This window comes from Balaenoptera ricei, chromosome 1 (genome assembly GCF_028023285.1).
Source record: "Balaenoptera ricei isolate mBalRic1 chromosome 1, mBalRic1.hap2, whole genome shotgun sequence".
Classification (NCBI taxonomy): domain Eukaryota; kingdom Metazoa; phylum Chordata; class Mammalia; order Artiodactyla; family Balaenopteridae; genus Balaenoptera; species Balaenoptera ricei.
The window spans coordinates 176,614,095-176,641,098 of record NC_082639.1 but is presented as its reverse complement, the minus strand read 5'-3'; the positions used below and the strand labels follow the sequence as shown (position 1 = coordinate 176,641,098).

At 37.9% G+C, this 27,004-nt stretch overlaps 1 protein-coding gene across 1 annotated transcript in view; it reads left to right on the top strand.

Moving 5' to 3' along the window:
• RRP15 (ribosomal RNA processing 15 homolog) overlaps positions 1 to 27,004 on the top strand; it is a 55,098-nt gene that overhangs the window by 17,164 nt on the left and 10,930 nt on the right. The window contains exons 2-4 of the mRNA XM_059942381.1: positions 2,363 to 2,637; positions 5,078 to 5,175; positions 7,569 to 7,770. Of these exons, the coding sequence (XP_059798364.1) occupies positions 2,363 to 2,637; positions 5,078 to 5,175; positions 7,569 to 7,770 (575 nt within the window). The remainder of the gene's footprint in view (positions 1 to 2,362; positions 2,638 to 5,077; positions 5,176 to 7,568; positions 7,771 to 27,004) is intronic.

The window sequence follows — 27,004 nt, the reverse complement described above, 5'->3', positions numbered from 1 at the left end:
GGATTTATTGTGTCCATAACATGCATGTTGTGGTAGTCAGGCTGGGTAAGAAACACACCAAAGAAAAATAGCCAGGGTTTAGAAATGGAGAATTGGAGTGGCTTACACAACCATAAAGCCTTTGGCTGCATTTACAGTGTAGGTGAAACTGTGAAATTCGCTGCAATTTGTGTGTGAATTCATGAGGACAAAACACTAGATGTCAGTGTTGTAGTTTTGACATTTTACCAGGAGCTAGTAAAGACTTCTGCTTTTAATCACTCAGAGATTCTTCATTGACACAAACTTTTAAGCTGTTGTGCCTCTTTACATTTGGATAAATGCTTACTTAGAAGAAGTAATTTTCAAAGAATTATTTATTTTGTTATTAGTACCTGTCTAGTGCTGCTGACTGAGGAATAAACATATGCAATATTAACATGTTTTTCAGCTAACTACATTCTCCAAACTTTGTTTCTCAACCTACTTTCCAGGGAACACTGATCCTAGGAGATGCTTCTGGGGGAAAAATAATGTGACTCTGGAATCTGGTATATAGCAGAAACTCAGATTTTCATTGAATGATAGTGCTTTCAGCTTTTGTTTGGCAAAATTTAGATACTTTTTCTTATATTGCAGGCACTAAGATTTCTTATATCACCTTAGATTTGCATGTCAAATCCTAGTCATGTTCTCAGATTTCTTAAACTTGCCCAGCATACAGGATACAGAGGAGGCTTCAAATTAAATACGTGGCAAATTAATTTCTCTTTAAAAAAATTCTTTCTCTTTATTAAGAAATATGCAGCACATTAGGGCAGTAGAATTATTAGTGATTCTTGCTTCTTTATCGTTTCCTTTAATATTTTTTGATACCATTAACATACTTTATGTTTTAAGATCATGCTTTTTAAAAATGTAAAGTATTATTTTGCTCTCTGTGTTCAACTCTAGTTTATGTATTGTTCTGTTAATTTTTTGAAGATACTTCATTTTTTACTCCTATGCTTGAGGCTCATTTTTATATGTGTATAAAATGTTTTGTTTTATATATTTTTATTTGCTTTTTTCTAATATGTTACAAGTTTAGTTTCAATATGTTAAATGTTTAGTTTTCCATCCTTTTATTTCATGAATTCTCAACAATTAAAAAATAAAGGTATTATGCAAAAGTAATACCAAAAAGCAAATATAATGACGACTAGCTAAAAGTCAGGTCTTTTCAGCAGTCCTCTTAATTCATGGCTTAAAGTCAAGAGTTTAGGGAGGATCACTCAGAATTGAAGAGCTGACTACACATTCAGTTCCTTTCACTTTGATCGTAGCCATAAGCTGATATAAAACTACTTTTGAAGTATTTCCTAATAGTTCCATAGGTTTCTGAAGAACAAAGCAGAAGCTTTTCAGAAGGCTCTGGATCATATAGTTACCCACACACCGTGCAGGCGCTTGTGTTCTTGTTGTTAAAGTACAGTGAGCTTCAGAATTTGAGATAGGCTGCAAAACTTAAAAGTACCCAGAGCTTCTTGGCAAGTTGATTTTCGAGTAAGGTCACCAACTGGATTGTTGTTTAGGCCACTCCTCTGATCCCAGCCATTTGAATCTTACATGATGACATAGTTTGCTGGTAACCTGCATATGCTTGTTTTGGTGGTTCTGCCTGAGAAAATTCAACAGTATACGAATTTGTATCCTCAACCCAGAACTTGATATTTTCACTCAGTCACCCAGCAGTGCAGTCAAACCCTGGGCACATATCACTTCATTAGATTATTTTTAAAAAATGTTGAAACACCCCCAATTGATTAATGTCATATGCAGATTCTATAAAAGGAGGTTGGTTTTTAGATTTTTCTGCACACAAATTCAGAATTTTAAACATCTGGGCCAAAGCCCTCAGAGAACTTAATCTGACTTCTCTGTGCCATGGGAGCACTATACCATTTTCTTGACAGATTAAAGTTTTTGTTGTTATTTGTTTTTAAAGTAACCTTCATTAGTCTCTACAAGTAATTTAATGACACAAAGCCTGGGGATTTGAACACAGTCTGCACTGGCACCATGTCAGCGTCTGTCACCACCTTGATGACAAGACGTGGTAGGGCTGTTGGATTTTTTTCTATTCCCTGGGTCCTGGGTGCTGAAGCCACTGTGGGCTCCCCGTCAGTATGGCTGGGCCAGGTCTTTGGGGGAGGATGGCAGTAGGATGGAGGGTCCTGCCATTCTCCGCTATTACTGCAGCTGTGGGACTCGGAAGAATCTCCTCTTGCAAGAATGGAGACTGATGGAGAACCATTAGCCTTAGGAAGGGCCCCCGGGGTCTTACCATGGCCTTGCCAAGGTCTGCCTCTGGTTTTAAAGTTTAATTTGTTTCTACTCTTAGGTTCTGTAGGAAGCTGTGGATCGGAAAAGGATCACTTTTCCTCTGGTGAAGAAGCAATAGAAGCTGACAATGAGGATGAAGCTGAGCCCTGTGGCGATGGCAGTGAAGATGCCGTAGAAGCTAATGTTGGAACTAACGTGGGCTGGGCAGATGCCATGGCTAAAATCCTTAGCAAGAAGACTCCTAAAAGTAAACCCACCATTCTGGTCAAAAACAAAGAGCTGGAAAAGGAAAAAGAGAAGTCGAAGCAAGAGAGACTAGAGAAAAGAAAACAGGTGTGTCCTACCAGTTGTTCTGTAGATTAGCTTGTCTAGTCTAGTTCTTATCTGCACCAGATTGTTCCCTGCAGTGTTTGTCCAGTTAACATTACAGTTTGTAACTTGCGTTTTATGTGAGGGTGCATAACCAAGGTTGTGTTCAGAGGTCTAGTCTGAATCATTCTGTTGAGCAAGCTCACTTGTTGTTCATCTAAGCAAAGCAATAGAAATGTAAACGCCAAGGAAGTGTATCCTTTTAAAATCAAGCAGTTATACATGTGACAATGACTCCTGGGTTTGAATATCTTATTCAACTTAGCCGTCCAGATACTAACTTTATTAATTCTGAACTAATAGAATCATGTTAGTTACTTTTTGCTCTGAATCTGTTTTATGGTATAAATCTTTGATGATGTCATTGTCAGGGGTTGGTTGCAGTTCTGAAAACAAACTATTTCACTGTTGGATAAACTTGAATTCCTGGTACCTTTTGTTAAACCACTGGTGGAAGAAGTTAGACTAGTGCCGCCTACTAATGAAAGGGAAAGGCCAAAAGTTGGACTTAAGTTTGCTGTTGTGTATTACAGAGATAGAGAAACAATAATAAGGTTTTATATCCCCTGATGAGGTATTTCTATGTCTAAAAATATTTGGTTACTGAAATAGGTATTATTTTTTAATGAGAGAAAAATAACTTTCTACAATCGTACTGACAATATAAAAGTACTCATTTCCAAGAGTTATGTTATAGGTAAAAATGAAAGAAAAATAGATTTCAATGGCATTTATTTCCTTTTAAGTTCACCATCCCCTTATCTTGTTTCAAGATGAATGTTTTCTTTGTTCCTAATACTGGCTGGCTCTGTAAGAGGCTGTATAAAGATGGAGCTTTTCAAGTGCTGCTCTTAGAAACCACGTGCTCTTTTATTAATTCGATATTCTCATTGTACTTTATTTAAGATCAGTTTTATCTCTAAATCTTACTGGTAGCTTTTCAACTGAAAATTTGAATCTTTGTTTTTTATCTGGCAAAAGCTAGAAGAGGCTTTAATCCTTAATTACCTGTGGTCCTAGTGTTCCAGTGAGAGGACAGCCTTTTGAAGCCAACAGAAACGAGTCTGTAACTCTGCTCTAGGCCAGAGCTTTGAGTGCTAGAGACGGTACTGTCTACATAATGCATGAAAGCACGCGTGTGGACACCAGAAACACAACACAGCAGCCACAAGCACTCTGAGTGTATATTTCTGGGTAGAGTCTATGTAAATTATCATCGTTTTTTAATGTTATATATTACTGGTTTCCAGAATATTGGCTACTTATTTCTAATCATAAATATAAAAGTACACATTTCAAAGTTAAAAAATATTTTGGGATCCTGCATGCCTGTTATCCCCTGGGTACAGTAGAAAATTAAGAATCAACTGTTTTAAAAGTAAGATTTTTTTATTTCTGGCATAGTCTGATAATGAATTTCATGATAGTTAAATTACATGATTTGGGGAAGAATCTACTCCTTTAAAAAGGAATCAGAGTAATCTTGATAGCAAGAGCAAAGATTTGGTTTTAACCGTGATCAGATGTTTTTATTAATACAAAATGAGAGATTAAATGAATGGAGAAAAGGAAAAGATAAAAGGAGACTTTTTTCCACTGGTTCTTACTGGTTTTGATGTTCATCAGCTTCTTGGTGATTAATTCATCATATTCAGTATATTTGATACTGGTGATAGGTTGGCCTGAGGAGGGGACCTGGAGAAGCCATGTATCAAATCAGGTACCTGAGACCAGGATACCCCCGGAAAACAGTTTTGAATTAGATTATGTTGTCTTTGGGACTTCCTTATCTCCTGATCCCTTTCTATTTCTGCATTATAGCAAAGAATCAATTTGCTGTAGTTTGTGACCGATGTGCCATATATGGCAAGGATATTGGTCAGACGTGCCATAAGAGAAAAGAAAAATAGTCACTGTATAAACAGGGTATATCTGGATATGACGCTATTCTTTTCAAAGCTGATACAAATTCTTAATAATTCTGACTGCTGAGGAAGTCAGTTTCTAAAAATAAAGAGAAACGGTATTTAAACTTGTGGTTACAGAAGAGGGTGGTTTGGAGCCCCGCTGATGCTCCCCTCTGAGGATCTGCTGATGGCAGGCGGGAACGCGGCTCCTCTCCCCCCGCCTCGTCCTGCCTGGCGCTTCGCGCTGGCGGCTCTCCAGGCCCCTGCTGTCGGAGAGCCTGCCGTCAGCGCACTTGGTGCCTCTCACGTGACACTCGGAGCGCTAACCACAGGCTCCCTGAGCCGGACCCCTGAAAGTGTGGGCTTTTGAAAGTCCCCGTGACAAACTAAGCCAGAATGATTTATTACCTTTGTCCTTTCACAGAGTATCATATCAAAGTATGCTGCACTTTCAAAAATGCCTAATATTCTTTCACATAACAATATTTATAACACAGCTTGATAAGAAGCGGGAATGGGAAATGATGTGCAGAGTAAAGCCAGATGTTGTCAAAGACAAAGAAACAGAGAGAAATCTTCAGAGAATCGCAACGAGGTAAGACAGTGTTCTTGCCCTTTAAAAAATAAGTACTCTAAAGCTGTGTAGTGATCCATTTCTGACTAGGTTTGATTCTTAAGGTCTGCCTTCTCAGAGCCAAGTGATTTATATCTCAGCCTGCCTATTTAATACTGGATTCAACCACAGATTTTGGAGGTCTCATGAGGCAAGAATATAACGTGCTAAGTGGATATTTGGTATGAACCTGTTTCATATCGTCTTGTATTTTATAGTCACAAGAACGGTATAATCAGACCTCTTACTGCATTTCTCTTAGGATGCTTGTCTTAAGTTATGGCACTAGGTGATTATTTTTGTTATTTTGCCCTATATGACTTAACAAATTACACATGATAGCCGCTTCGTGCTGTCCTTTCACTCAGCATTTTGTTTATCATTGGCACCAAACATTCCTTTGTTGCCCTCTGTGTTCAAAGATAAATAGAATCTGGTGGCTGCTGCGTGGCCTTTGCCCGCTTCTGTATGGGCGTTCTAGTCTCCTTGTAAATAAAGGTGCGTCTCATGTGTTGGGAACATGCGACGGGAGGCTGTAGCGGAGTTGCGGCAGGCTCCACGGTGGAGGTAGCGGTCGGGTTGCTACTTAGCGAGTATAGCAGCTACATTTAGTGGAATTCCCGTAAATGTCCTGTTTGCCTACAACAGTCCGTCTGGCTGTTGTACAGTAAGACAGTGAGGCTGGATGGGTCAGAGAGTGAGCAGTAGAGCCAGACTACTGACCTGTGCCAGCACGCCGACTGACGAGCTGGGTGTCCCTGGGCATTTACTTACTTTCTCTCTGTCTCAGTTTATTTTTCCTTAGAAAAAGGAGAGAATATTATACCTACCCTATAGGATTTCTCTGAGAATTAAATAATTAATACCCATGCAGAGCTTAGAAGAGTGCAGGATTAGTGCCAGAGAATAAGTGCCTCCTTAAATTTTATACCCTGGGCATCTCACTCTCCTCACTTTGGTCCCAGCCCTGCTGTGAAGGGTATGGAATTTTACCCTCCTCATAAACAAATAAGCCAGCTTGGTAAAGTTTCTTCGATGCTGGCAGGAGACAAGAGGCTTGTGGGCCAGAGACAAAGGACTTTGTTACGGCAAAAGCAGTAGCCAGAGCTTCACATTCCCACTGGTTCCCTGTGTCCCACGGGGCCAGCGCAGGTGCCCTAGATGCATGCCTGTGCCTGTGGTGGGTTGTGTTACAGGAGAGGAACTCTGTACCTGGGAATCTATTGCTTTTATGGTAAGTGGTAACAAGCCTGCTCTTTGTCCGGGGGGAGACATTACCTCATCTTTCAAGGTTGCGTACTGCAAACACAACCCTGAGAAATGGCCTGGGTAAAGAGCAGTCGGGGCCTTGCGTTCTCGAAGAACCCAGCAAGAACGTGCAGGGATGCTCAGGGCCTGTGGCGGATTGCCTCTGCCAGTGATGATTAGAGCAGGAAGATTAATAGGTTATAGAATTTTAGAGCTGGAAGGGATGTTAATGGTCTAAATCAATGCTGTCCAGTAGAAATATGTGATCCACGTGTGTAATTTAAAATTTTTTTATAGCCACATTGAAAAAAGTAAAAAGAAAGAGGTGACATTAATTTAAATAATAAATTTTATTTAACTCAATATATTCAAATTATTATTTCAGCATGTAATCAATATAAAACAATTATTAAAGATATTTTAAAATTCTCTTTTTCATACTGAGTCTTCAAAATCCAGTGTGTGTTTTAAACTTGGAGCACATTGCAGTTCATACTGGCCATATTTTGTGTGTTCGCTAGCTACATGTGGCTCGTGGCTACTGTAATGGACACGACAGTTCTTAATCTTCAGGGTTTATCTTTCAGTGAGTTTAACTATAGCACGAAGTACTTCAAAAAATTTTTTTTTAAATTAGTCTTATAAGAGTTGCAGATAACATAGCTGAATACTTTTTAAGCTTCTTGAGTATTGTTTTTCCCATTTACAGATGAAATTGAGATCCAGAAAATCTTTCCTAGCATCAAATGATTAGACAGCTAACTGTAAAGGCTGTGCTCATTCCATTTACACTGTAAAGCCTTTATATTTTGAGAAGTAGATGTTTGTGTTAAAACATCTTAGTTCTGATTCTTAGTTCTAGTGGTACAAAAGTTGATTTAGAAAGACTAAAGCTGAAAAAAAATCACAAATCAATCCACATATATTTATTCTCTATTCAGAAATTTGTATTCATTCATTGAAATGTATGTTCACTTTTCAGATTTATTCAACGCTTTTCACTTGAGTGCCTATTAAATTAGTGCCTCTTTTCTGAGCAGTGAAAATACATTGTTTCTGTCCTCAGAGTTTGTGTTCTAGTGTAATTGTTATTTAACTACATTGCTCTGGTCATTTATGTTCTATAGGGGTGTGGTGCAATTATTTAATGCTGTTCAAAAGCATCAAAAGAACGTTGATGAAAAGGTTAAAGAAGCTGGAGGCTCTATTAGAAAGCGTGCTAAGCTGATATCAACTGTTTCCAAGAAAGATTTCATCAGTGTTCTCAGAGGGATGGAAGGAAGCACAAATGAGAAAAGTTTGACTGGGAAGAACTCGAAAGCCAAACAGGTAAGACCGTTAGATAGGATTCAGTGCATCCGATGTCAGCTCTTAGAGTTTTGAGGTGAAAAAGCATACTATAGAATTATAGGGTTGTTTTGTTTTTTTTTTTTTTTCAGATTTTATTAAAATTTCTACATGCCCACAGCCTAATTTAAAAGTTTGTATTCTTAAATTTCATGATGACTTATTCAGTATGGAAGTTGCCAGTTACAGATGTTGTTAGAACTCAGGAACCAGTAGATTCAGGTACATTTTTTAGAGACAGAGCAGTCTCTCTCCTATCTGAAATCCTGCATTTTGTGCATTTTGTAGAAGACTAAGTGAGGGATACAGCTTCAATTGAGACTGTTACCCACAGTGGTAATTGTGATGGTGTGTAACTTCTATAATGAAGAATTGGAGCTTTGGGAAATATGGTGAGAATTCATCCTTGTGCTGAGGCAGCTTTGATGATACTTGGCTGTTTGGGAGATGAAGAACATAAATACTTTTCATGATCTTTGGCATGAATCTCTGCTTCTCCAGCCCTTTGACCTATGAACCCCACTAGCTTTCTTTTTACTGTACCAGGTGAACGGTTCTGAAATGTGCTTTACTCTCAGAAGGGCTGTGGGTTTTTTTTTTTTTTTTTTTTTTTGATTAAAGCAAAGTACATAGTTGCATTTGATGGCTTGGTTTCTATCACCAACAAAGAGTACTTCAATCAGGAAACTAGAGTTTCTTTCATAAGTTTTTTGTTTGTATTTTGGGAAGACAATAGGAACTCTGGCAAGAAGAGCATTTAGGAATTTCATGCTAGCCTAGTGTTGAAGTATTTTTCAAGTTTCTTGATTAAGTTGCCATTTTACCTAATTTTGACAAAAGTTTTCTAAGCTGTTTATACTTTGCTGATCTCTTGAATATCAAAGGGCTCAAATTTTGTATGTTTATGTAAATGTGGTGCTCACTAGTGCTGCCTTTTTAAAGTGTTTGTCAGAATTAATTATGAACACATGAATACTGTGTTTGGGGATTTGTACTTTTTAGTTAAAAAGTCTAACAGGCTGTGTTCTCACTTGTGATGTAATGCTATTTTACTGTAAGAACTGGAGAAAGATCCAGCAGCATTGGATGAGAAAGAGCTAACGGGGCAATGGAAAAGGAAAGACTTTTTTTCCCTTTTCCTCGTTGGTTTCAAAGTAAGTTTTAACAGAAGCATTTGTTTTTGCTTTGGGATTAGTTTTTTCATGAGTTATGAAAGTACATGAAGGGTTCTTTTCAGTGGAATTATTGCATTTTCTTTGTTACCATTTGCTCTTTTGCCCTTGACCTTCTTTTTTTCTACTTCAGTGATCACAGGCATGGTATTAATCTGAGACACGGTCAAAAATTCCTTGAGATTTAAACCAAAATGGCTTTGCTTTAAAAGTAATTTGTTTCTAGAACTACCTATCCCACACCAGTGCTACCCTGGCACATTTTTTCCTTTTTTTTTGTTTTTTTTTTTTTTTAATTTATGGCTGTGTTGGGTCTTCGTTTCTGTGCGAGGGCTTTCTCTAGTTGTGGCAAGCGGGGGCCACTCTTCATCGCGGTGCGCGGGCCTCTCACTGTCGCGGCCTCTCTTGTTGCGGAGCACAGGCTCCAGACGCGCAGGCTCAGCAATTGTGGCTCACGGGCCTAGTTGCTCCGCGGCATGTGGGATCTTCCCAGACCAGGGCTCGAACCCGTGTCCCCTGCATTGGCAGGCAGACTCTCAACCACTGCGCCACCAGGGAAGCCCCACATTTTTTCCTTTTAAAAATGTTTGTTTTCATTTTGATTTTATACTTATGGAAAAACGTAAAGTACCTATTTGTACCAGGTGCCATCCTTGTATCTTTTAAAGGCTTACAATTCAGATAGACACATGATCTCAAGTAAATAAGTAAACGAGATTAACATGACAACATACAAATTCTCAATTAGTATGTCTAGACTATTATCATCAATTACACTAGGTACAATAGACTATAAATTAAGTGGCTATTCCCATTTGTGGGGAGAATTTCAAAGTAACCTATATTATTCATTTAGGACATAGATCAGTTAAGTCTATGTAGGTTACTTGAAATAGGTGGACTTTTAAGGCAATTGAAGAGAAGGAGGGAAGGCCAAGGTGGGAGTAGGTTTGGTGTGCCAAAACACTATTCGGAAATGAGTCATATATTAATGGACTGGATAAAGAAGGACGTTAATTAAGTGGAGAATAAGATTTCCCCCTTTTCTCTTATTTCACCTTATCCTAGCACCACTGCTGCTACATTTGCCTAATAAATGCCCCTTCTCTCCTCATACAGTCTGACAGAAGAGATTTTACGGAAGTTGCTCTTTGTCGTCTCTTTTCTGAGCATAACGGTATTCAGAACACAGGCTTTTAATCTCTTATTTCTAATATTGTGAAATCTTTAGAGTCCGTCCACATATAAACTGGATTCACTGGCAGCTATCTGTCAGGATACCAATCTGGAAAGACCTTCATGTCTTCAGCCCCTTTACCCGGTGGTTGTGACATTAAAGTTAAAAACAAACAAGAGCCAGTCGTGTTATATTAAGCAAAGCTGGGTAGAGTGGTAATAATCTAACATAGAGGTCAGGTCCATTACTGTCAGTATACCTCAGGAGTGCTCTTGGTGTTGTGTGTGGTTGGTTGGTTTATTTGTTTGTCTGTTTGTCTGTTTTTGAATCCTTAGGAAGACTTGTGACTTGGGAATTTAAGAACCCTGTTTCAAGAATTTCCATACTCCTGCAAGATATTAGAAACTTTGAGACATTGTGACAAATGTTTCTTAGCTATGTTACGGCCCTGAACAAGTTACTTTTCTCAGAACCTTTTCTTTTTCGCTGCATTAAATTTTTTTTTTTTTAATTTTATTTTCAACGCAAGAGGAACACCGCTTCAAAAGGGAACTATGACCAAATAAAATAGCCAGTACCCTTCCCCATCCCCCTCTACCCCTTGTCTTGTCCCTTCGCCCCAAGGTAATAGATCTTTCTTCTAGTGTTTACCTCCATATATTAAATAATATTTATACTGTTTCGTTATCAATATTAGATATTATCTTTTATGGAAGATAAAGAATTGGCATTCTTAACATTCCTTCGACCCCATACATCTCATACTCGGTCCTTCCAATATAGCATATTCATGTTTTTGGCTAAATCAGTATTCAATGTAAACATTGTTCACTGCTAAGCCAAGTAATATATGATAATATTATTTTATTTCTTTATTTCCTTACAGTTTTTGTTTTCCTGGAATTAACATTTGCTTTGTTTTATGCACCAAAGGCTTGCTACAGTCTTCAAAAGAACTCTTAAACCCTTCTCAGTACTATTTTCTTCATGGTCACCCTGCTACAATCCAGACTGATTGTTTTTTACCTGCTATGCACTGTCTGTTTTTGACTTTGCTTTATCACTGTCCTGGGAATTCCCTTTGCCTCTTCCCTGTGCAGTAGTCTCTGTTTCTTGGACTAAATGTCTTACTTTCTCTTGGCTTTCTCCCTCATTTTGATGAGGTTACATTTACCAGTAGCTTTCTGGGAACAGATTTGGGTATCCTCATTTTTAATTGATGTATTGGCTAGATATATGTAGTGGGTTGAATGGTGGCCCCCAAAATAAGTCCACGTCCTGATGCCTGGAAGCTGTGATGTACCTTATTTGGAAAAAGGGTCTTTGCAGATGTAATTAAGTTAAGGATGTTGAGATGAAGAGATCATACTGAATTATCTGCATGGGCCCTAAGTCCAGTGACAAGTGTCCTTGTAAGAGACACATGGGAGATCTGACAGGCAGAAGCAGAAGGGGCAGTGTCACAACGGAGGCAGAGGCTGGAGTGATAGCCACGAGTCAGAGTGCCGACAGCCCACAGGAGCTGGAGGAGGCACAGAAGCGATTCTCTCCCACAGCCCTCGGGAAGGGGGCCTGGCCACGTTCTGAACTGTGGCACGCTAGATGGCTGTTGTTTGAAGCCACCCAGTTGGTGGTAGTAATATTATGGCAGACATGGGAAACTAATATAGTATAGATGTGTGTGTTAGAAATAATCTTCCCTCAGAAATTTGAAGTTATTGTTTCATTTTCTTTCTTTCTTTTTTTTTTTGCCAGTGAGAGGCCCAGTGCTGTTTTGATTTCTGGTTCTTTACTCCTTGGAACCTTTGGGGTCGTCTCTTTATCTCTGCTGTTCTGAAACTTTGCAGTGAAATGCCCTGGGCAGCTTGCTCACTCCTTGTGCTGAACCCGTGGTGGCTCTCTCATCCCAGTGAGAAGCTCATGTTCCTCCCTTCTAGACACGTTGTTCGGTTCCTTTGATTTAATATCTGATTATTTGTGTGCCTTTTTTTTTTTTCTGTGTTCTCTTTCTGGAATTTCTGCTAATTAGTTGTTAGATCTTCTGGATTGATCCTCTTATTTTCATAACTTTTTTCCCTCTTATTTTCTCTCTCTCTGGCACCTTACTGAGGGAAGTTCTTTGATTTCTAGCCCTTAAATTGAGTTTTAAAAATATATGACTTCATATTTTTTAATTTTGAAGAACACTTTTTGTTCTTTTGTTTTATTCTTGGGATCCTATTATTGTTTCACGAATGCACTATCTGTTCTCTTTGGGGAATTAATCATAGGCATCTTAAATTTTTCTTCTACTCTGCGTTGTTTTAGTCTCTTCTGAGCTCATTTTTGCTGTTTGTTTTGGCCTCGGTCTTTCCAGTTGGAGGCCTTCCTTAGTACATGGTGATCCTTACTGTCCATTCATATTTAAGAGTAAAGTACTAGAGAATGGATTGAACATCCCCGCGTGAGCCCAGAGCTTACTGGTTGGTGAGCTCAGCTATAGAGGAATCAAGAGAGTTGGTGCTTTTGTTGGGGAATGTCCAACTGTCAGTTTCTATAGGACTTTCTTCTGGAACTTTATATCTTTTCTAGAGAAGACTCTTAATAATCCTCTGCCTATGTATGGGGTAAGAACTTGCTGCCAATATTCTTGGAGCAGAATGTAGGAGTAGTCTTTGGGGCTCCAGCGTTCAGTGTGTACACTTACCCAGTACAAGCTCTTTGTGTTAGCCAGTGTTCCAGAGTCCAGGACCTCTCTGGTTTAATATTTTCAGGGAATAAACTACTGTCCATGTTAGTGTCAGTCACCTGCCTCCATAAGCTGGCGAGGAGACCCAGAGGTCTAGTAACTGCTTCTTACACGGACTATCAGCCATTCTTCTGTTTTTATCACACCCATTACCCCTACCTCCGCCCACTGCCCTCAGTTCCTGAGCATGATCCACTGTTTGTCACTTAAACATCAGCTTATTTTTCTCTGTTAATTGGTTGCTACTACTCTATCTAGTTTTCATCCCCCCAAAATTTGTTGGCATATTGTGTCTCCTATTGTTTTCCTTTCTGTATTGTTTCCTTGTATGTTTATAACTTTTATACCTTTATTTTAGTTTTTGTAGGCTTTCTGTAAGAATTGGAGATAAATGCATGTCTGGGGTTTAATTGGAAGACCTTTTTATTTTAAAAGCAAAAAGGTTCATCTATCGTAGCTTCCTATTGCTTTAATGGAATTACTGGAGTCTTAAGTTGATTATAAAGTATTTCACCAATAATAAACTTTTAAATTTTGACATTTTTAATGTTTTGAAGTGAATTGTTTGAAAAATACATTATAGGCATACTTCCTAAAATTTTAGCCATATAAAGAGGGAAACGTCCACGTGAAGCAGATATATTCACCTCTGTTTCTATGGGTTTGCATATTCTTTGGAAACAATCGTTGTGATTATCTCTCTTCCTTTGAGAGTGTTTAGATATTTAGATTCATGCTCTGGCACATGTGTGTTTAGCATTGTTTTTTAGAAAATAAAGAAGAAAAGAGAGTATATGCTTTTTAAAAAATTTGACTAGTCTGTTAATTTTTGTTATGTAATCTGATAGATAACGGGAATTACTAATTCATTTCTTTACAAGTCACATATCTATGATTTATAAGTCTGTTTTAAGGGTAATATGTATTTGTGCACTATACATCTACATTTGACTTACTTCATTTTATGTTTTTATATTTACTGTTTTTGTGAGCTACAACTTCACCTGTTTAAAGTCTGCTTATTTCATTTAAAACCATGATCCTCTTCAAGGCTTTTGGTTCCTAGATTGGAGTACTTTTTGATATGTTCCAAAGACTGCCTTTCATATCATTAGCTGTTTATCAAGACATTTTTCCTCCTCTGATCCTGCTGACTTGGATAATGCTGTTGCCCTTAGAAGTTTTTAAATCTTTTTCTTTCCTAATTTTGTTGTAGGTAGTCATTATTTCTAGAGCAAAGTACTTGGGAACTCATATGTTAGAAAGCCCTCCTTAGGGCAAAAAAGGTGTAATTGCTTTTTAAAGATCGTTTTTAGTTAAAGAGATTTTGAAATGACTTACAAGTATTTTGAAAGATGTCACACTGATATATTAAATTACATTTGAGTCACCAATTACTGTACTTTACTCCTTGGAGCTGAGCTTGGGTACTGTGAAGTAAGACAAAAAGGTACTTGATGGGCTTGTTTCAGAAGAAATAACAGCTAATATTTGTAAATCAAGAAAAGCCTTCACTCTAGTGCCTAGGGCAGTTATTATTCTGAGTATTTTTCATCTCTAAAAAAATGAGCTGTTTCTTCAGTTACATATGTATGGTTTAATTTTTTTTTTCTTAATAAATAATTGTGTATTTCTTTCATCATGTTAAGCCAGGTCATCTGTACAGAGGATATACATCACGTTAATAAATGTAAACACATTACACCTTGGCATTCACAAATTTAACACTGTGTTTTTTTGTTTTTTCCTTTTTTAAAAAGTTCCTCATATTGTAAAGCTTATATGCAGAAGTATGTCACTTACTGGTGAGTTCACTACCCAGTATCCACTTTTATGCCCATTGTTTTCTCTATTCCCTATCATATCATGTCACAGTAAATCTTGCTAAATCAATACAGGGGACTTAGTTTATTTTTATTTTTTATTTTATTTATATTTTGTGAGATAGGGCTATGAAAGGGAACATTGTTAGTAGAAGTGAGAAAGCCTAAGAAAAGAGTGATTCTTAGCCAAAAAATAAAAATTTGGGGTAAAGTATTGAATGTCAAATTCAGTGGAGGTTGGTTCTTTGAATGAATCAGTCCATCAAATATTTCATATAGAAACGAGAAGAGAAACCATTTGAAAAATTGTTTTAGTATGTGTTCCAGGTGGTACAGATGTTAGCTCATGAAATTAGAAAGTTTTACAGTTGGAAAAATTATGATGTGAGAATGTTCATAGAAAATGTGACTCTCAAGAGGAACGTGCTTTGGAAGAATATAAGAACCTTAGCTTTGGTTTAAAAATGTCATGAAGCAAACGTAGTGGTGGCACTAGTTCATCCATTGGACCAACCTAGCCTGTACGTAAAGGTGCTTTGAGTAACTGAAGAAGCATTTTTCATTGTTTAATGGTGAATTCAGATGATAACAGGGAAGGAGGCAGCAGTGAGTGATACTTCTGATGAAGTGTTTACCTTCAAGCTAAAGAATTTCATAAAGAAAGTCAGAAATTGGAACAAGTGTTCAGTGTTGCTGAAACCAGCCTATACTGAGACAGTCTTTGAAAACACTTAAATGAAATAAGCATCAGAGAATGAAGCCATAATCAGTAGACATTTTCACTAGTAATAATTCAAGGAAAAAGAGACAGTGCATCTCATTTTTACTTTTCAAGGTACACTTAAGCAGTTGGTTAGGAGGAAAAGAACTGCCAATCTTTGTACTACTATAAGGGAAAAAAGCCTAACAGTTTTCCAGTTTTTCACATTCTTTATAATTTTCTTTCTTTTCTCTTTTCTTCTTCCATAGGGGTTGGAATATAGGGTGTTTGCTGATGGGTGGGGAGCTAGAAAAGGGGATTCTGAGTAAGTTGGGATCAGATTTTTTAGTCTCCTACCTTCAGTTAAGGAATTTGGACTTTATCCTTTAGGCATTTGGGAGCCAGTTGTAATTTTTCGTCAGGTAAGTGATGTGATCAGGTTTGATTATTTTTAAGAAAAAGAAGGCTGGAGGATGTAAAGCCTGTGTCATAAGACCAGCCAGTGGGAGGTTATTGTGGTAATCAGAGCAGGAGGGGAGAACTAAAAGGGGGTGAGCTAAGGTTGCATGGGGGTGAGAAGAAAAGAGGAGTCAGATTTGAGAGGCAGTTTTGAGGTTGACTGGGTCTGGGACTCACCTGATTCAGAGGGATGAAGGAGAGGGAGGGACTGTGGGTGACCGTGAGGTTGACAGCTTGGGAGATTCAGAAATGGTGACAGCTTTCACCAAGTCAAGACTGTAAAAGGTGGAACATGTCTGAGAGGTAAAGACTTTTGGAGGCAATGTCTGCTCCAGGTTGTAATGAGAAATGAGACAGATGACAGTAAATCAGGTCAAAAACGTCAAGCGCGGGGCAGAGGCCCTGGGTTAGTGTGGGAAGCCTGACACAAAGGAACGGGCGGCCCGAAGAGCAGTGTGTGTGTGGAGACCGCTTACTGCAGGAGCTCACGAGTCTGTCTCTGCAGCGTCCCGGACACGCGGAGGACAGTTAGTCTGTTTACCCAGTCGGGGAAGGTGAATAGTGTACTTTAGAAACGTAAACGTTTCTAGGTTTAAAGAATTAATTGTCACCTATTTGTAGGGAATTCTCTAATCCAGAATCTGTAAATCCCTCCCTTGGACCAAATAAATGCAGCCCTGAATGTACCAGCCACATACCAACATGTGGCAGGGCACATTGGCTGCTTTCTTGATGTTGACCCTGAGTGAATTTTTTTTTTTTAAAGATAAAATTGTATTTAGGACACTCTGTTTAAGGAAGCAACAAAAACTTACATTTTGTATAAGAAAAGTGTTCATTAGAGATTAGTTCTAATCCTTAAGGGAATAGTACCTTCCTTCCCCCATTCAGAACACATAGCAGTCTAGAGTGATGTTTTCCCAATATGTTGAATAATCAAGATTTTAATAATTAGAGCTGCTAATTTTTTTCCTTACCTTTCAAAGTTGTGATTATTCCTTTTGCTCTTTTCTTGAAAAGTTGACTAAAATTCAGTCAGATTTCTTGGAACTTAGGCGCCTGTTTCCTTAAAGGTGGCACAGAAGCAAAGGTGATGCAATTTAAATCTGTTAGGTCTCTAAGGAGAGTATATTGGCTGCTGTTAGGAGATCATTGACCGTATGTTACTTAACACTCTTGAATTACAGACTTTCTGCAATGTTTTCATTTATTTGAAATTGTCAATATATTAATTTGGGCTTTTGTTATAATGAAACCGCAATAATAATTTTGTAGTAAGAGAAAGTGCTAGCTAGTTTCTGTTAGAAAGTAATTTCCTTACTGATGGCAGGACAACAAATTTCAGTCAAAATCAAGGGGAAAAGTTACTGGAAGAGACTAGGTATTTACTTTTTTCTGATTTTGTGATATGAGTGCTTTAAGTGTCAAACACAGAGATAAGTTAGGGGGCTCTGTTTCTCATACATTTCTCATAAATGACAACCATGTGATTTCTTCACAGCTAGGTATTTAGTGGTGGGGATACTTTTGCAATACCTGGCCTCTTTGGTATCTTGGTAACTTAGACCTAGACTCTGAATTGCTGTGTACTTTTAAAATTGTGCATTCCTGCTGATTCATAGACCTACTGAATTCTCCTCCCAAAGGAGAAAGCCTAGGAATGGAGGGACTCCTCACACAGGTCCCTAGGTGGTCCCCCGGCCATTTTCAGGCCTCAGTTTTTACAAGGAGTTGGGGGTGTGGAAGGCAGGCAAGGGGGTGGAGAAAGATGCTGTCCTTAAGTTGCCCCTACATTGCAGGGCAACACTGTTTTACTCTCACATAAAAGCGGCTCTAACAGGAATGTGTGGAATGCTCACTTTGTAAATAATTCAGCTTAATGTTTGTTTACTGAAAATGCCTAAATAGATTAGAGTTTAGACAAAAGAGAGACTCCAAGTTTGAAATAAGAATGAGCATGATTGCACACTTTGCTGTTGATGGGAACAGTCTAAAGCCAGTTTCTCTTTGTACTCACTTTTAAAATATGCTGTTTAATTTTAACATAGGGTGGTTTCTGATTTGAACGGCAGTTTTAATCAAAGTGAACTTATGTTTGGCAGTGTGGTAACATGCAGCATTTGACATGGGGGAAATATGGGTATAAGTGAAAAATATAATTATGGAGCTGCTGTGGAAATCTTTAGTTATTGTTAAAATAAAAATTAATAATGGTGCTGTACATCTTCTGGCCTGCTTTGAAGAAATGTTCTATTTGAAATGGCTGAAGTGGCTGCCTGCATAGGATTTTCATCAGTGAGGTTGAGGCTTTTTCTTTCTTTCTTTTCTTTTTTTTTTTTTTTAATTTAAATGTCCTGCACAAGGTGTGTCTTACACCCATGTGTTTGCACTTATGGTGCATTTTTAAAAATCAAAAGAATTATCTTACCCACAGACTAGAGAACCAGACCGCCTGGGTTCAGAATACTTGGTCTGCCACTTACTGCAGATGGGTTGCTTACCCACACCAAACCTAGGATACTTCTCTGTTTAAGACAGTCATTCTAGGAGTTATAACGATCTCATAGAGATACTGTGAGAGTTAAGTGATTTAGTATATGTAAAGTGCTTAGAATTAGAAAGCTTGGCATCTAGTAAGCACTATATAAATGTTTGCAATAGCATGTCATTAGAATGAGTTTCTTATAGTCAGTTCTTATTTTTTCCTAACAGATAATAGTTAAAGATGAATCTGAAGTTGGAAGCTAGTTTGAAAGGAAACTGTTGTTACTACTGCTGAATTACTGGATGGTCCAAAAATTATCTAATAATTGAATAAAAATTGTGTTTAGATTTGGAAGGTTCTCTCTCATTTTAGGTGTGTCTGGCCTAGTAATGCATACTTCTTACAAAATAATAAAACTAGATTTTGAGGACTAGAAATGTGTCCACTTTCTCTTACCCCACACTTCAAGCTGTGGTTGAACTGTGTAACTTAAGATTTTCCTTAGCAAGCGGGATTTGGTTTCTAAGTGGGTGCCTTCCTACTATTTGAATGTTCTCAACTTTGTGAGTAGTGCACAGAACATTAGAAGATCACATATGTCCTCAATCGGGGGTTCTGTGTGTACATGATGACTCAGGGCATTAGTGGTAGGGACAGGGTAAATGGGCTGGGAGGGGCCTTATTATTGTTCGCTTTGCGCCAGGTACTATGGAACGGGTTTTTATATAATTATCATTTTAAGAAATACTAGAACTCTCATTTAAAGATGAGAAACCCAAAGTCAGATTCAATGACTTGCCTCAGGACACACTGATAATAATTGACAGACTCTGGATGAAAACCTAGTCTGTATTGCCCCAGAACTGTCGTTCAGCCATTAGTGCCTGTGTGCTTAAAATAGTGAGGTACTTTTTTAGAAGCAGAACAGAAAACTGTCTCCATTCTGTCACCTAGATGAGCTGGAAAGAAGGGGGGCTGTCTGGCGAGCCCCAGTGTTGCCTGCCCAGACTAGAGAGGTAAGCAAGGCAGCTTGCTGGGTTCTGGGTCTCACCTCCCCTTCACAGGTTATGTAGTAGCACTTGGGGAATGACCCACTTTAAAATCTCATTCCTTAAAACTGATTAAGGAGGAAGTAAGATAAAATATTATAGTAAAACACTTCAGAATTATGAAACTCATTAGCCTTATTTAGAAAATTCTTTGGGGAATTCTCTGGTGGTCCAGTGGTTAGGACTCGGGGCTTTCACTGCTGTGGGCCCGGGTTCAGTCCCTGGTCGGGGAACTAAGATCCCGGAAGCCACGCAGTGTGGCCAAAAAAAAAAAAAAAAAGAAAGAAAAGAGAAGAAAATTCTTTATAAGTTTACTGTTAGAATTGACTTTCTATTCATTTATCAAGGAATTTAAAGTTATTGGATATCATTTAATCATTGTTTGCCTAATAGAAATTTTAGAATCCTTTTTTTTTTTTTCAGTAATTTTATAGAAAATTTTCAAACAGGAAAAACATGTGAAAGACCAGTATTTCTGTCACCTAGTTTCTAAAATTGTTAGCACTTGTCCATGTGTTCATTTTATAGCTGTCTGCCTATCCTCTCTCCATCTAGTTTTTGTTTGTTTGGGGTGATTATTTGAAGGTAGTCCCTATACTGTCCCAGAGATTCTTTTTTAAAAATTAGGTTTATTGTCGTGTGATTCACATGCCACAGAATTCAAAGGATTCTTTTATAACTTTGAGAATTGGAATCCAGTTGAGGTTCACACCATACATTTGGTTGTATCCTGGTCTCTTTTCTTCTTGACCAGTCCCTTGTCCTCTCCCACCCCACCTTTTTGTTTTTTTGTTTTTTTTAATTTATTTTTTATTTTTTTAATGCACTTCTTGTCTGCTTACATTCTTTTTATGTATGTATGTATGTATGTATGTATGGCTGTGTTGGGTCTTCGTTTCTGTGCAAGGGCTTTCTCTAGTTGCGGCAAGTGGGGGCCACTCTTCATCACGGTGTGCGGGCCTCTCATTATCGCGGCCTCCCTTGTTGCGGAGCACAGGCTCCAGATGCGCAGGCTCAGTAATTGTGGCTCACGGGCCTAGTTGCTCCGCGGCATGTGGGATCTTCCCAGACCAGGGCTCGAACCCACGTCCCCTGCATTGGCAGGCAGATTCTCAACCACTGCGCCACCAGGGAAGCCCCCCCACCTTTTTTTAAGAAGAATATATAAAGAGACAAACCAGTTGTCTTGAAGAATGAATCCAGATTCTGAATTTGCCTGATGGTTTTGTCATGATATCTTTTAACTTGTTCCCCTGTGCCCCTTTTTTAGTAGGCTGGAAGTTAGGACTAAAGGTTAGGATTTAGGTTAAACTCTTTTGGCCTATTTCATAGGTGTGATACTTAGATGCTCTGTACTTACTATTGCATCACATCCCATATTAGTGATGGTAGTTTTTCATTTGGTTAAAGTGGTAATAAATAGTCCCTTATTAAAAGTGCATTTTCCGGGCTTCCCTGGTGGCGCAGTGGTTGAGAATCTGCCTGCTAATGCAGGGGACATGGGTTCGAGCCCTGGTCTGGGAAGATCCCACATGCTGCGGAGCAGCTGGGCCCGTGAGCCACAACTGCTGAGCCTGTGCGTCTGGAGCCTGTGCCCCGCAACGGGAGGGGCCGCGATAGTAAGAGGCCCGCGCACCGCGATGAAGAGTGGCCCCCGCTTGCCGCAACTAGAGAAAGCCCTCGCACGAAACGAAGACCCAACACAGCTAAAAATAAATAAATAAATAAATAAATAGAATAGCTATTAATTAAAAAAAAAAAAAAAAAGTGCATTTTCCCCCTACAGTTATAAAGTAATTTCTGGGATGAATAACTTTGGAAGGAGCAAGTATACCTTTCTCCATCTTTCCTTTGCCTTTTAGCATCAACTGATGATCCTTGTCTAAAACAGTTATGTCATTGGAGTTTACAGAATGGTGATTTTCTCATTTATTTTTTATTTATTTATTTTTCTAGGGATGAATTTAATTTCCTAAAGATGGGGGCTCATGTCCCCTTCCCTTTAATTACTGCTTTCTGGAGTGGGGAGTTGGGTTAGCAGTCATCTCCAGTGCTGGCAAGAGAGCCTTCTCTCCCCCCGCCCTTTGTTGTTGTTTTTTGTTTAGTATCATGGACATAAGAATTTTTATTTGTTCAGTATTTTACAAACATTATGCTTTTTGATGCTTAAATTCACAAATGAGGTAATGGGAACCAGTGCAAACTGGCTCTTGTGCCCTTTTGACAGACCCCATTTTTCTTTGAGTACTTCTTGCTTTCTGGGATAACAAGATGTCCCAGACCAAACCTTGAACTTCCTGTGTCCCAGACTTGGAATCACCCATTTGTACAAGGAACTCTAGTGAGACAATCCATTTATTTTTAAATCTTTTGTTGACTTCAGTAGATTGATTGATAGTATGCATATTATCTACCAGATATAACTTAGTTTTGTTTGTATAGCTTTTCATGGTTTTACAAAGAACTTTTCCATATTTAAAAAAATTTTTTTTCCTTGTTGATACCCCGTCTCATAAACTAACTGCAGTGTTGGACTAGCAAGAAGTCTGTACATTTCATTGCTGCAAGGACCTTGGTGGTTGGGTACTTCAAGAAATTTAGGAGAAGAATGGAGGGATAATAATCACATATTACATTTAAAAGAATGACAAGGAGTTTTTTGTTGGCAAAAGCAACCATTTATTTATATCAATGACCTTTATGGCTGTGTGTGTGTGTGTGTGTGTGTGTGTGTGTGTGTATGTGATATGTGAGGGAGAGAGTATTTACTATTATCATCCCTCATATTTCAGAAGAGGAAATAGTCAGGTAACATGCTGTCTTAGCCTATTCTAGTTGCTATAATAGATTATCACAGACTAGGTGGCCTAAACAACAGACATTCATTTCTCAAAGTTCTGGAGGCTGGGAGTCCAAGATCAGGGCACTGGCAGATTTGGTGTCTGGTGAGGACCCGCTTCCTGGTTCATAGTCATGTCTTCTTGCTGTGTCCTCACATGGAGGAGGGGCTTATGTATGGTTTTTTTCATTTAAGCTTTTAACAAAGTTGTGATAGTAAAACATTGGTGTCTATTTTCTAGATAAATTCATAGCTCTGCTAATTGGTTTATAAATCTGAATTCTCATTAATGTACTATGTAATGTAGTGGATATAAGAATAAGGATGTGCTTTAAGAGACTGACTGGCAGAGTGTATTCTAAATATTTCATGATCCTAATTGAGTATGAAAATGTATAGAGCACTTGTGTCAAAAGGCTCCTTGAGATGTTCTGTTTGTCTTTTTTAGGCAGTATAGTCAGCTTTTAACAATTCTTAAGAGAATATAAACAATGTAGAAAATCAGGGATGCAGGAATGTTTCCTAAGACTTAATTTTGTGGAGCTAGATGTATGTAGATAGCAAGTTAGAACAGAAGAAACCAAATAGAACCACTTTGAACAAGGACATAAGTGTTAAGTGCATAGTAAAATGAAGGGCAGCAAATGAAATAAAAACTAAAAACAGTATAGTGGATGAAAAAAAAATGCATCAAAAGAGCTTGTTTTCCAGGAATATTAGGCCTGAATTCTTGGAAAGCCAGGCAGAATTAGGTTTTCTTAGAGAGTTCTGTACATTTAATATGTGCTTGGGCTGTAATTAAAGGTGACATGATTTCAGCATCTTGATCTTTTTTCCTGGGATCTCTTATTAAATGCTTTTCTAGTTTGCTTGGATCTTAGAAATTACCCGTCTGAATTTGTAAACTATACAAGAATGTGGAAACTAAACAAAAAGTTAACAAAAATGAAGCCCAGTGGGCTTGTTGCCTGGAATACCATCCTAGTAAAAGAGTTAAACAAGTTTGTGAAGGAATAGAGAAGGCAAAGATTGATAAAGACAAGTAGGAATTGCTTATTAAGAATTCTTTGAGAATCAGAGAAAAGTTTGAGTTTGTTTAGATATGGGATCTTTCACATAAACTTGAATCAGTAGGTTCTTCATTAGGTTCTTCATTGGAATTCTCGTATATTCTAGATTGAAAATTTTCAATCCTTTATGATTGAATTTTCAGTTCTTTAGAGGGATGTTACAGTGTCTTGCACAATTAGAAAATCATTTGTGCTCTTATTTAAATTCTAAAGATTTGGGGCTATATTTTACTCCTCTTGATTTCTACCAGAATACATTTTTTTATATAAAGGGATTTCTCATATGCCCTTCATTTCACAGGCAGAACTTTTAGATAGGATTTAATATGTCAACCAAAAAAAAAAAAAAAAAAAAGAAGCAGGAGTCTGCAAATAAGAAAAGAGTTTATTTGGGGTCTTAAGAATTGCAGTTTGGGAGATGCAGAAGATTTGGGTGATCCCAGAAGAGTGTTCCAAGGAAGAGAAAGTTTCATCATAAAGATGAAAAGCCATGAGGTTGTTAAAAGTCACCCGACGAGAATTGTGATTGACTCTGACTGAAGTCAGAAAATATTTTTGTCCTTAAGAAATCATGAGTTGTTTTAGGGTAGGGTCCAGTAAGTAGATAGGCTATGCTGTCACGAATTTCTGGTAGATGTTCTGGATGGCTTCATCAGGTCAAAGGGTCAGATTCCATCCAGGCTGAGATGTGCATAAGTCACACTTCTTTAATGGTCCCTTGGCTGTGTTTTAGAGGGCTCTCTTAGCAATACTGACTCCATTTTGATTTTCCTTTCACAAATGTAGGGGAGATTACTAACTACAGTTGTAAATAGCTTACAAAAATTTGCAACAACAAAGGTATTAAGATGAATTTAACCAGTATGAACCTTTTTTAGTTTAGGTGAAAATAAATTAAAATGAAAACAGAACGTTCTTCTTAGGGAAAGCAATGAAATCAGCTATTGCTGATTGCTAAATTTAGATATGATTATAATGTTTATTTTTTTAGGATTTGACTTTAATTTTCCCCCTTCAAAACTGAAATGAGGTTAAGCTCTTAATTATTTGGTATTAGACTAATGAATAATTCCAAACCCCTGTTTTCAGTTTTCTTTTCAATAGCTGCCAGTGTATGTTTGAACCTTGAAATGGAAGCTGATTAACATTTTTAAGGGTTGTCTTCATCTTCAAAATCAACACAGACTGCTTCTGTATGATCTTGATTAAATATTTGTGTAAAACCAGGCCAGTGAGGGTGGGGACTATTTTGTTTCCTTGCGTCATATGGTTTTCATTAAGTTTTTTGCATTTAAGTCAGTTTTATTTTTCAGTTGATGTAGGCACAGAGAGTTGTCTTGTAGGTTGCTTTAGGTCATTGAGTCATTGCTGCCTTGCAGTAACCCTGACAGACTTCATAAGCTGCTAAATTTTTATCAATCCAGTCTTAGATGTCAAGACATCCAGACTTAGATGTCAACACATCTTCCATCTGATGGTGGTAAATATCTGTGCCTCACATGTACAGTATGATTAACTGTCTCTTACATTACATTTATACCAAGGTTAAGAAAGGGAAGTACATTTAATTTCCTTCAAATCTCGGACCTCTATCTAAACTTTCTCATTTGTAGTGTTGTAGTCAGTGGTTAACAATGATTCAAATCCAGAACTCTCTTGGTTTTTTATTCCTGTTGTAAACATAATACATCATATTGCCACTACTTCTATTTTACAAATAAAACAAAAACCTTTAATTCTCATGATGTCTTAACATTTAATGAAATCTGTCTAGGGATCACCCTAGGCAAATTTTACCAACAAATGACACATTTGGAATTTGCTTCAAGCTTTCTCCTTTTCTTATATTAATCTCTGATCTACCTTTTCTTTGTGGGTGCTCCAAGCATTTAGGAAGTTTTCTACTTAATGGTTAAGTCATCTTTATGGAAAAGATCCAGTAAGTTGAAATTATGTAAATCTGTTGTGTGAGATAATTTGCCCAAGTTTTGACTTTCATAGAAACTATCTGAAAGTGTATTCAGTTGTTTTCAGTGTACTTTAGTACTCATTCTACTGTGTAATTTTTAGGTTATAACAGATGACTTAGTAATATATTTTGTTCATATTGATTAAGTTGTAGAGCAGTGTAGTATTACGGAAAGAACTTGGGCTTTGGAATCAAATGGATCTGGATTTAAGTATTGACTCAGCCGTTTATTAACTCTGACTTAAATAAGTTGCTTCACTTCTTTGAGCCTTAGTTTCCTTATTAAAGATGAGAAGGACGATGGCAATCTGGCTAGGAAACTTAAGAGAATGAGAAGCAAGGGAATATTATATAAAGTGTCTGGCACATAATAGCTTCATAGTATAATTCTTTTTTTCATTGAATAAGTTAGAAAGGAAAGCAGAATCATTATGGTTAATAAAACCAGAAAGGTTTCTTGGGAGAGATTTTTTTAGGAAGATGTTGGAGGAGGCTTGTAAAACTTGGGATTTGTGGAAATGATTGAAGAATAGTTGGTTTTCTCCTTGTTGTCCTGTTTTTTCCTTTTTAAATTAATTTTTACTTAGGCATGTAGTTTAAAAGACCACATTTTGCCAAAAAGTTCATTATCAAATAAAGCAGTTTTCTGCCCCATTCTGTCTGCTCTGCACGGCTCTGACCCCAGGGCAACCTGGGCAACCAGGACAGCTGGCTCCTGTGGCTAGTTCTGCTGGCACTGACACATCTCATCTTCCCGACTATCACACAGCCAGATCTTTTGATTTGTCAATTTGAGGTGTTACCTATTGGCTTTCTCTTATTGTAGGCAAAGATTTCATTCCTCTCACACAGTCTGTTTCCTCCCAGCTGTCCTTTCAATATAGTTAGTTTATAATTTTTTGCTAATTCAGTGTTCAACATATATTATTATGCCTGTACAAGTATTATTTACAGCTAAAGATTGTAATATTCCTTACTTACGTTTCCTTTCTATTTGTTTTCCCTGACATGAATAATCGCCTTGATTTTCATATTTAACTTCCACAATTTATTTAGTTTTTCAAAATCAAATTACCTCAGGTAATGTATCTATTATAAAAACTTTCTTGGAGACATTCTCTCCTAGAATCCTCTGTTTTCCTTTTTCTGGGTTGATTGCTGTCTTGGGCCACTTCACAGTTGTCATCCTGGGACGTAAATTTCTTCTGATCCTTGGAATGTCTGCTGGATTGGATTCCCTGTTTCCTGGATCTCGTATCTTCTTCTCTCTTGGTTTACTCCCACTGTTTCGGTAAAGCATAGCCTCTAGGGGTTTTGTCCAGTTAAAATGATGGGACTGTGGCAGTTGGCTGGTGATGACAGCTCTCGGCAGCCTTTCCCGAGGTCACTGCTGCAAGCTTTCCTCCCTGCCTGACTGTAGTCACCGTGCTGGAGTCTCCATTCAGTCTCATCCTGGACATGCCCTTCTCTTTCCTGCATTGGATGTCCTGATTTTTTTCTTTCCTGTGTCTTTCTCTTCTTGATTTACTCCAGCTTTTTGTGGAGGACATTCTCAGTAGTTTCTCGAGAAAGGCTTAATTGGAAGTAAAGTTTTGGGTACCTCATGTGTCTGAAAGTGCCCCTATTCTGTCCTCACACTTGAATAACAGTGCATCTGGGTATTAAATGTTCAATTGGAAATTCTTTTCTTTTAGCATTTGGAAAGCATTCATCTATTGCTTTTTTGCTTACAGTGGTGCTGTAGG